The following is an 11,585-nucleotide window of genomic DNA, read 5'->3' as shown; positions in this document are numbered from 1 at the left end:
GAAAACTTAGGCGAGTACTGGATTGCAGCTAAGCCCCCGAGTGGGAGGGTTGCTCTCCACTCGGTAGGATTTTTTCAAACTTAGTCGAGTGCCGGACTGCAGCTAAGTCTCCGAGTGAGAAAACTTAGGCGAGTACTGGACTGCAGCTAAGCCCCCGAGTGGGAGGGTTGCTCCCACTCGGTAGGGTTTTTTCAAACTTAGGCGAGTGTCGGACTGCAGCTAAGTCTCCGAGTGAGAGAACTTAGGCGAGTACTAGACTGCAGCTAAGCCCCCGAGTGGGAGGATTTCTCTCCACTCGGTAGGATTTTTAAATACTTAGGCGAAACGGGTTCGCAGCTAAGCCCCCGAGTGGGAGGCTGGCTCACCACTCAGTAGGAAATTATTTTTACAAACTTAGGTGAAGCGGATTCGCAGCTAAGCCACCCACTGGGGTATTTCTTACGCAAACAAAAAACAATAACAATCACTGGGAAAATTATAACGCCCTTGTCTTTGATAAATAAACTATAGGAGTTTTTTCTTATTACATCTCATCCGAGTGAGAATTCAAGTATAAAAGGGGCGGAGTAGCTCCGCATTCCAGGCTCGTGGCTCATCAATCTGGCGATCGACATTGTAGAGGTGGTACGCTCCATTGTGGAGGCCTCTGGTGACTATGAAGGGGCCTTCCCAAGTAGGAGCGAGTTTGTGTGGTTTTTGCTGATCCACGCGGAGGACTAAGTCTCCTTCTTGGAAGGCTCGACTCTTCACATTTCTGGCATGGAATCGACGCAAGTCTTGCTGATAGATGGTCGATCGGATCATGGCCATTTCTCTTTCTTCTTCTAGGAGGTCGAATGCGTCCTGCCGGGCTTGTTCTGCTTCTTCTTTAGAGTAGAGCTCGACTCGAGGGGCGTTGTGAAGCATGTCACTCGGCAATACTGCTTCGGCTCCGTAGACCAGAAAGAATGGGGTTCTTCCGGTCGATCGGTTCGGGGTCGTCCTCAATCCCCAAAGAACTGATGGAAGCTCATCGACCCATGCACCTGCTGCGTGCTTGAGATCGCGCATCAATCGAGGTTTCAGTCCTTTGAGAATTAGGCCATTTTCTCTTTCCGCCTGTCCATTTGACTGAGGGTGAGCGACCGAAGCATAGTCGACTCGTGTGCCCTAAGAGGCGCAAAAGGCCCTGAATTTGTCGGAATCGAAGTTTGACCCATTGTTAGTGATGATGCTGTGCGGAACTCCATATCTGAATATCAACTCTCTGATGAAACCGATAGCAGTGCAAGCATCAAGATTCTTGATAGGCTTAGCTTCAATCCATTTGGTGAACTTGTTGACTGCTACTAGCACATGAGTGAAGCCGCTCCTGCCCGTTTTCAGTGGTCCAACCATGTCCATCCCCCAAACAGCGAAGGGCCAGACGAGTGGAATGGTTTTCAGAGCTGACGCGGGCTTGTGCGACATATTGGAGTAATACTGACATCCTTCACATTTGTCGACTATCTCTTTTGCCATTTCATTGGCCCTTGGCCAGTAAAATCCCGCTCGGTATGCTTTAGCCACAATGGTCCGAGAGGACGCATGATGACCACAGGTCCCCGAGTGGATATCGTCAAGGATCATCTGACCTTCTTCTGGTGTTATACACTTCTGACTGACTCCAGTCGCGCTTTCTCTATACAACTGTCCCTTTATGACTGTAAAGGCCTTGGATCGACGGACGATCTGTCGAGCCTCTTCTTCGTCCTCTGGGAGTTCTTTCCTTAGGATGTATGCGATGTACGGTACTGTCCAGTTGGGAGTGATGACCAAGACTTCCATGATCAGGTCGACCACAGCTGGAACTTCAACTTCAGTCGGATCCGTGGCACTTTTTGGCTGCGGGGCCTCTTCAGTGAAGGGATTCTCCTGAACTGATGGTGTGTGGATGTGTTCCAAAAACACATTGCTGGGAATGGCTTCTCTTTTGGAACCTATTTTTGCCAAATCATCAACTGCTTGATTTTTCAGTCGGGGTATGTGATGAAGCTCTAACTCCTCGAATTTCTTCTCCAGCTTTCTCACTGCATTGCAATAACTAGTCATGGCTGGACTTCTGACGTCCCATTCCTTCATCACCTGATTAACCACCAAATCTGAGTCGCCATAGACCATGACGCGTTGGACGCCGGGTGAAATGGCCATGCGCAACCCATATAAAAGTGCTTCATATTCCGCCTCGTTATTGGAGGAATCAAAGTGGATTTGAAGAACATATCTGAGCTTATCTCCTCGGGGGAGACCAACACCACCCCGGCACCGGAACCATTCAGCATTTTGGAGCCATCGAAGAACATGGTCCAATGCTCCGAGTGAACCTGAGTCGGCAGTTGTTGTTCAATCCACTCGGCGATGAAATCTGCTATTGCCTGGGACTTGATAGCTTTCTTTGCCTCGAACTTGATATCTAGAAGAAGGAGTTCAATCGCCCATTTTGCCACTCGACCAATTGCATCCCTGTTGTGCAGGATCTCTGACAATGGAGCGTCGCTGACGATTGTAATGGAATGATCAGAGAAGTAATGAGCAACTTTCTTTGTGGTCATATAAATCCCATATACAAGCTTCTGATAATGAGGATATCTTTGCTTCGACGGGGTCAAAACTTCAGAAATATAATATATTGGGCGCTGAACTTTGAAGGCTTTTCCTTCTTCTTCCCGCTCGACCGTAAGTACCGTACTGACGACTTGTCCCGTGGCTGCAATGTAAAGCAGCAAAGGCTCCTTGCTGATTGGGGCAGCAAGCACCGGCTGGGTGGAGAGCAGAGCTTTGAGCTCTGCAAACGCTGCATTAGCTTCGGGAGTCCACTCGAACTTGTCGGACTTCTTCATCAATCGGTAAAGAGGCAATGCCTTTTCACCGAGACGAGATATGAGTCGACTTAAAGCGGCCAAGCAACCAGTAAGCTTCTGGACGTCGTGCACTCGCACAGGACTTTTCATTCGGAGTATAGTACCTACTTTTTATGGATTGGCGTCGATTCCCCGTTCGGAAACGAGAAAACCGAGTAATTTTCTGCCAGGAACTCCGAATGTACACTTTGATGGATTAAGCTTGATATCATACCTCCTGAGGTTGGCAAAGGTTTTAGCAAGGTCAGCCAGCAGGTCGGAACCCTTCCGTGACTTGACCACAATGTCATCCATGTACGCTTCCACATTCCGACTGATTTGAGTGAGCAAACACTTCTGAATCATCCTCATGAATGTGTCTCCGGCATTCTTGAGGCCGAACGGCATGGTAATATAACAGAAGCACCCGAATGGAGTGATGAAAGCTGTTTTGATCTCGTCAGGTCCATACAGACAGATCTGATGGTACCCGGAATAGGCATCTAAAAAAGACAGTCGCTCACATCCCGCAGTCGAGTCGACTATCTGATCGATGCGGGGGAGAGGAAAATGATCTTTCGGGCAGGCCCGATTGATATGTTTAAAGTCAATGCACATGCGAAGTGACTTGTCCTTCTTGGGGACCATGACAACATTGGCGAGCCACTCGGAGTGGTAGATTTCTCGGATGAACTCCGCTGCTAAGAGCCGAGCCACCTACTCGCCAATAGCCTTTCTCTTCTGGACGGCGGACCGTCGGAGATGTTCCTTGACAGGTTTCACTTTTGAGTCTACTCTTAGGCGGTGCTCAGCCAGCTCCCTGGGAACACCCGGCATGTCAGAAGGCTTCCATGCGAAAATGTCCCAGTTCTCACGGAGGAACTGGATGAGCGCTTCTTCCTATTTGGAGTCGAGTGTTGTTGAGATATGAGTTGGAGCAGCGCTGGGATCGGTCGGGTGGATGTGAGCTGTCTTTGTTTCGCCAGACGACTGAAAAGCTGATTCTGTAGCGGGCTTCTTGGCTCTCAACAAATCACTCGGGTCTGCAGTCTTCTGGTATTCCTGCAGCTCCACCACTGCCATTTGAGCATCAGCGATCTTTGAACCTTTCTGAAAACATTCTTCCGCTTTCTTCCGATTGCCCGTAATAGTGATCACACCTTTGGGGCCAGGCATCTTCAGTTTGAGATACACATAACATGGTCGGGCCATGAAGCGTGCATAAGCCGGCCTGCCCAAAATAGCGTGATAGGCACTCTGGAAGTCTACAACTTCAAACGTCAACTTTTCTTTGCGGTAATTCTTGGAATCACGGAAAACCACATCAAGAGCAATCTGGCCGAGTGATTCAGCCTTCTTCCCAGGAATGACTCCATGGAAACTCATGTTGCTGGTACTGAGTCTGGACATCGGAATGCCCATCCATTTCAACGTCTCAGCATATAATATGTTCAAACCACTGCCACCATCCATCAAGACTTTGGTCAGTCGAGTGCCTTCAACAACTGGGTCGACCACGAAAGCTTGCCTCCCAGGGGTGGCGATGTGCGTTGGGTGATCGGACCGGTCGAATGTTATGGCAGTCTGAGACCACTTCAGATAACTGGATGTCGCCAGAGCAACCATATTCACCTCTTGGTTGATAACTTTCAGTCGACTTTTGCTTTCAACATCAGCAAAAATCATCAGGGTGGAATTGACCCGAGGGTATCCATCGTCACTATCTTCCTTGTCCTCAACTTTGTCCGACTCCTTTTCCATATCTTTGGGCTGCTTGCCCTGGAACTGCTGGATCAAGAGTCGGCACTGTCGAGTGGTATGTTTTGGGTAAATGAAATTACCCTCTTCATCTTTCTTGGTGTGGACGAGACATGGCAAATCCAACAGATCATTTCCGTCCTGGTCTTTAACTTTCTTGGGGTTCCAAGGTCCTTTGGGTTTTCCTTTAAACTTTCCTTGGGTTACAGCCAAGGCTTCCCCAGGAGCAGCTGGCTCAACTTTCCGCTTCTGTTTCCGATTGGAATTTCCTTCGGTTTCTTGAGCGATTGACTTGAGCTTGCCACTCCTGAGTCGATCCTCATCTTCACCATTAGCGTACTTGGTGGCAATCTCCATCATCCGATTCAGAGATATATCTCCGGTCTGACCGAATTTCAGATTCAGTTCTCTGTACTTGACGCCTTCTTTGAAGGCATAGACTGCTTGGTGGTCAGGCACATTCTCTATCGTGTGATGTAACGTGATCCATCTCTGGATGTAATCCCTCAAAGTTTCATTCGGCTTCTGCACGCAAGACCACAGTTCAGTCAGCCCTGCCGGTCACTTGCATGTTCCTTCAAATGTGGTGACAAACACTCGGGCGAGATCTTCCCAAGTGTAAATGCTGCTGGGTGCTAACTGGTTCAGCCACGCTCTGGCCGAGCCCTCCAACATGAGAGGCAGGTGCTTCATGGACACTTCATCATTGCCGCCGACAATCTGGACGGCCACTCGGTAGTCTTCAAGCCAAGTATCGGGCTTGGACTCACCAGTGAACTTGCTGACTCCAGTCACCAACCTGAAGTTGGGAGGAATCACAGCAGCCCTGATGGCTCTACTAAAGCACTCTGGCCCCGAAACATGTGCTTTGCTACTGGTAGGTGCATCTCTGTCGTGACCTTCTCGATGAGCTCTGTTCCTGTCGACCAAACCTTGAACGAGAATGGATCTCGCATCAAAGCTTGGCTCCCTGGAGTCGACTGGAATCCTTCGCCCAACACTACGAGGACGCCTGTCATCCTGCTGTCGAGGCACATACGACCCTCTCCTCGGGGGACGGGTGGGCACTCGACGTCGATCATCACGATCGAATCGGTGATCATATTGCTCACGGTTCCCGTACTGATTACGCTGGTCCCCACGTCCCTCACGCCTCGGGGGCGATCTTGGGCTATGAGCCGACTGGATTGTGTCTACAGCAACGGATGTTGTGAATCCTGTTCCGCGACTGAGAAACAGCGGAATTCTGGTCTCCTGCTACCCGGAGTAACGCTCTGATCTACAGCAAGCCTCTGCCAGCCTCCGACTGGGAAGGTTGAATCGACTCTGCTATATGGGCTGCAGCTGCTAAATTCTGAATCGGAGTTCGATATACCTGCGGGGGCGGGAAGAGCTGACGTCGATTGGATTCGGGAATCCGTTGTCGCGCACGCTCATCGAGTGCTCGCTGGAGGTTCTCCAGTCGAGTGCGCTCGGCCAAGTTTGCCAGGCGCGCGTCCTCCAAGGCACGAGCCTCGGGGGTTTCTCCGACGATAGGAGTGTGCAGCGCATCCATGTTCCGGCGACGAAGTTCTTCTCTCTGCAACGACGTGAGAGGCTCGGGGAGATATTCCTCATGGGGACGCGACGGGTCGCCTCCACCCGCGCCTCCGTCGGTGCGGGGAAAACCGAGAGGACTGGGCGGTCCATCGACCATCAGAACCTCCGCCGCCGGATCACTGCTGTCGCACTCGGAGGCGGTCTCTGTAGATCCAGTCGAAGATCGAACAGGCCGTAGAGGGATTCGTCGGGCTCGATCGCCGCGACTTGAGGGGTGGCCGACTGGCGTGCCACCGCGTGTCTCACCCACCGCTGAAGTCTCGACCGACCGGAGCGCTTGCGCCGACGGGAAACAGGGAGGGAGGACAACATAGGAGCCGACCGATAGCGGGTCGATGGTTGCCGCAAAAGGATGCCGCGGACGCACGCGCGAAAGTGCGTCGCCCCACGGACAGGGAGCGCGTCCACATCGAGCGGAGCCTCCTGAAGCCAAGCGGAGTCGTCGGCGATGAACGTGAGCGCGCCGAGACGGATCTCGCGTCCCTCCACCAAAACCCGCTGGAAACCATGATGATTCGGATCGGAAAAGATCGCAACTCCTCCAACAAATCGCTAAAACACCTGCCTCACGGTGGGCGCCAACTGTCGTGGTTCTAAGTCTGACAGTAATGTAGGGGGTAAGTATGGAGAGGCAAGATCTTAGCTATGGAGAAGTTGTAAGCACACGAGGTTTATGAGTTCAGGCCCTTCTCAAAGGAAGTAATAGCCCTACGTCTCGAAGCCCGGAGGCGGTCGACTGGATTATGCGTGTATGGTTTACAGGGGTGCGAACCCTTTACACTAAGGAGGGGGTGGCTTATATAGAGTTCGCCGGACCCCTCCGGCCCTCAGTTATGCAGGGTTTTAAATACATTAAGGTCGGACGTTACTGGTAACGCCCCTAATAAAGTGCTATGATGACCATAAAGGCTACTTAATAACCGACCGTTAGCATGCGGAGTGCCTTTAGGTCTCCTGGCCGTCGAGTGGTTTGGTCTTGGTCGAGTGGTCGCTTCTTGGTCGAGTGTCTTCGAGTCTGTCGAGTGGAACACCTCCAAGTCGATTGAAAGGTGATTTCTTCTAGAGATGTCCTTGTGTAGGGCAGTTTGGACAGGTCCGTGACCCTATCCTAGGTACATAGCTTTGTCATAATCCGCTCTCAGTTACCGGGGTTTCTTATGATGTTGTTCCTCTTGAAAGTAACTCCGCTTTGGAATAGCTATTTCACTCTCTTTTAAGGCTACTCATAGTGGGAGTAACTTAGCTAGTAACATAACACATCTCAAGACAAGTTTGCTTATATGGCTCCTAGTTAATAAGGAGAGAGGTGTTTGGAGTAACATATTATGTTACCATCACATAGCGCTTCCCAAGAAATGTTGAGTCTATAAGCTAATAAATGCAACCATATATGATACTACTACTATGACATTTTGCACTATGAAGGTAGTAATGTAGACTAGTGTCATATGTATGACACTAGTATGACACTAGTCTAAGTTACTCCCCACTATACCAGTCTAATAGAAAATGTGACTCTTCTGCCATGTCTCCTAACCAAAAAGTTGACTTTAGAACATGTAGAGTACTCACCTAAAACAAAGCAAAATTAAAGAAGCAATTCATCATCATAACCCATTGCTTGCACACTTGCACAAACAGCTTTTACACATACTCCCTCCGTTCCGAATTACTTGTCTTGGATTTGTCTACATACAGATGTATCTAGACTCATTTTAGTGCTAGATACCTCCGTATCTAGACAAATCTAAGACAAGTAATTCGGAACAGAGGGAGTAGTACACATGTAAACTAGTTGAAGGGAGTTGGCTCCATGGAAGCTGCCTTAAAACATGTAGCTCCATCAGAGCTCCCCCACAAATGTATAATTGGCCTAGTACGGATACGTAGTACTACTAGTACGCCAGTGGCACTAGCATATTATATTTAGCTACGGAATATGAATGAAATAATAATTAATCATCATCCTTCGCGAGGCCATGAAGTAAGAATTGATCATGGCCCGCGATTATTTTTACCGTGACCAATTCTTGGTCACTCGTAGTGGTAGTTGAGTAATTAATCTGTCAGTATTGATGGAATTGCTTAGTGGTGATTTGACCGGCCGAAGCTTGAAATGCCCTCCATGGCCGTGGCCGGAGCTGCCATTTGAGCTCGATCAGTTGTAGGAGGAGAAGCTCCAGAGGCTGATCTCGCCTTCCTCCTCCCACTCGACGGGCGCCATGGGCGCCGGCGCGAAGAAGGTGCTGCACGGGTCCATCATCGTGGCGTAGTCCATGCACTTGGGCGACTGGAAGAAGGCGTCGATGTCCGCCAGCGCGTCGTAGTCCACGCCGTCGTCGCCGTGCGCCATGGTCTCGTCGTCGTCGGCGTTGCTGTGGCGGGCGGACTGGTCCTCCGGGGAGCCGAAGGACGGCGCGTTGTCGCCGTAGCCGCACGGCGGGGCGGCGCCGGGCCAGGAGGCAGAGGAGGCCATGGTGTGGGGAGGCTGCAGGGGGCTGCCGGCGGTGGCGGCGGCGGCGGCGGCGACGCGTTGGATGGACTTGGGCGACATGGCGGCGGCGGGGACGTGGAAGGGGAGGTGGACGGGGAAGTTGAGGTCGGCGGCGGAGCCCCGGAGGCAGAGCAGCGCGGCGTCGTAGGCGCGCGCGGCGGCCTCGGCGGTGGAGTAGGAGCCGAGCCATATGCGCGTCTTCTGGTTGGGCGCCCGGATCTCCGACACCCACGACCCCCAGCTCCGCATCCGCACGCCCTTGTACTGCTGCTGCTGCTGCTGCTGCCTCCCGCCGCCGCCGCCGCCCTGCCTCGCCGCCGCCGCATTGCCGCCGTCGCCGCCAAGCGCCACCTGCTGCTGCGCGCTCTTCACCATTTCCGGACCGATCACGCTCACCGACGACGCTCCTCGCCGTGGCACGAACTTGATTTCTTTGATGTGCGAGCGCCGCTGAACTCCGATGGTCGCGAGGAGAGTGTGAAGAGACCAGTGCAGGTTGAAGTGGTAGCTAGGGGTGGTTGGTTGGGTGTGTGGCTGGTGCAGGCAGAGTGGTGCGCCCGATGGCTTATTTATAGGAACCAGGGGCACCAAAGCGTGCATTTTTTTAAAAACTCGGCCATTTCTGCTTTCCTTTGTCTCACCTGAAATTGGTTGTGTGTCTCTAGTCCGTGTTTGTATAAAACGATTTCGCCCACATCACGCTGATACAAGCTTGGCACCACCAGACCTCCGTTTCTAACTACTCCCCATGTCTTAAAATGCAAGTCAATTTTTGACATTCTCTGTTTGTTTTAAATGTAAGACGTTTTTATGATACTTTTTCTGTCTCAAAATGTAAGACGTTTAAGACAAACGTCTTGTATTTGGATGGAGCACCTCTGTTTTTAAACATAAGACAAACATCTTATATTTAGGAACAGAGGGTGTGTGTGTGTGTGTTTCTTTTGTTTTGTACACCCCAGTACAATACTACTGCATCTGCAATAATGCAGAGGAAACACTAACGGAAATAATTGAAGAAAAAAGAAGGAAAGGTTCTGCAAATTCGATCCTACTTCCTTCGTTTCGAATTATTTGTCACACGTATGGATGTATCTAGATGTATTTTAGTTCTAGATACATCTATTTTTGTGACGAGTAATTTAGAACGGAGGGAGTATATATTACGTACGCAGCATGTCAGCACCTCGGAAGCAACACGTTTTATGCTTAAAGTTTACTCAAAACTAAGCAACGATGAGTTGCATGCATGCATGCTCGCTCATTATGATTGGTCTAAGTGCTGGCGTGCATGCCGTGGCTTATCCTGTTCGGTCATCGCTGGGCATAAATCATTTTCTCGAGGTGCACAGCTATACAAGTGAGGGATTTAGAAACACCATTTTGAAGGTTTATCACCGAAGTACTGAGCTTATGTTATGTCCCACTAGCAGCTGCTCCTCCAATGTGCTATGTCCCACTAGCAGCTCGAATTGCTTCCTTGATAACTTTTGTGGGAGTATGCGCGAGAGCAAAAGGAAGACTCAATCTGAAGAAGTAGATGAAGATGAAGAGAAAGAAGAAGGAGAAGATGGAAGCTTGACTGAGAGTAGCTACAACTCAAGTGATGATTTGCCCCTAATGAGATTTTGTTTAATGACACTATGTTAGAAGACTAGCCATGTTTGCATAGTGCTTACATAATGTATGTGTACTTTGAGATGAAACTAGCACAATGTTGTGCATCGCTAAGGAACCATAAAGGGGAAGGATGATAAGATACTATTGACTTAGAATATCATCAAATATGATGGTGTCTTATTGTTGTTGCATGGTCATGATTAGAAAGAGAGCGTCGATATAACGGAAGACCATATTGTAGCCATTGAAGAATTTTAAGCGACCCTTTTTAGTGCTTTCGAAGATTTAGAGTGAGATAACATTTTAAATGATAAAAGATAAGAGAATGGGCAAGAGTAATTTGAATGCACCGGATCATGTGTTTGGTAGGAGGATAACGTCTATGACTGCATTGGAATTGCAATGTGTTTGCTCTCTTCTATTGTGCTATAGAACTGGAAGAATTGGTTGGGCAGAGAAATTAAAATCAAGACCATGATTTTAAAATGGAGTTGTATGCATTTATAATTTTTGTTTTCATAAGAGTGTTTTCTCATAATTTGGGCAACAGTGTATTTATTTATTTGGATGGTCTCATACCGTGTAAAAAGTAACAATTGTTTGTTATAATTTATATCTTTTGGAAGGTTGCTAGTCTCACATGTGACTCTAACCTTTATAAGTAGGATATGGTCCCATATGGGAACTCACCATCAACTCCAACCTTTATAAGTAGCATATGGTCTTATATGTGAACTCATCATCAACTCCAACCTTTCTAAGTAGGAAAGATATGTGTATGGTCGGAGACCCCCCTGTTGGGGAACGTTGCAGAAAATTAAAATTTTTCCTACGGTTTCACCAAGATCCATCTATGAGTTCATCTAAGCAACGAGTCAAGGGAGAGAGTTTGCATCTACATACCACTTGTAGATCGCGTGCGGAAGCTTGCAAGGTGATGATGTAGTCGTACTCGACGTGATTCGAATCACCGATGACCAAGTGCTGAACGGACAACACCTCCGCGTTCAACACACGTACGGGACGGGAGACGTCTCCTCCTTCTTGATCCAGCAAGGGGGAAGGAGAGGTTGAGGAAGACAGCTCCACCGGCAGCACGATGGCGTGGTGATGGTGGAGAGGCAGCACTCCGACAGGGCTTCGCCAAGCACACAACGGAGGAGGAGAGGTGTTGGGGAGGGGAGGGCTGCGCCTTGGAGGGTGGTTTTGCTGCCCTCCCCTCACCCCACTATTTATAGGGGGAAGGGAGAAGGGGG

General features: G+C 49.7%; 1 protein-coding gene across 1 annotated transcript; it reads right to left on the bottom strand.

Annotated features, from left to right (window-relative positions):
- Window positions 1–8,007: 8,007 nt before the first annotated feature.
- LOC119314289 (ethylene-responsive transcription factor ERF014-like) lies at window positions 8,008–9,222 on the bottom strand. The gene has a single exon (XM_037589025.1). It carries the CDS (start codon window positions 9,082–9,084, stop codon window positions 8,374–8,376), a length of 711 nt encoding a protein of 236 aa, XP_037444922.1. The 5' UTR covers window positions 9,085–9,222; the 3' UTR covers window positions 8,008–8,373.
- Window positions 9,223–11,585: the final 2,363 nt, after the last annotated feature.

The sequence above is a fragment of the Triticum dicoccoides genome, chromosome 6A (genome assembly GCF_002162155.2).
Source record: "Triticum dicoccoides isolate Atlit2015 ecotype Zavitan chromosome 6A, WEW_v2.0, whole genome shotgun sequence".
NCBI classification, from domain to species: Eukaryota; Viridiplantae; Streptophyta; class Magnoliopsida; order Poales; family Poaceae; genus Triticum; species Triticum dicoccoides.
The sequence above is the reverse complement of the archived record's forward strand: the minus strand, read 5'-3'. Positions and strand labels throughout refer to the sequence as shown.

Coding starts and splice junctions, on each gene's coding strand:
- LOC119314289 (XM_037589025.1), bottom strand. CDS start 9,084: ATGGTGAAGAGCGCGCAGCAGCAGGTGGCGCTTGGCGGCGACGGCGGC.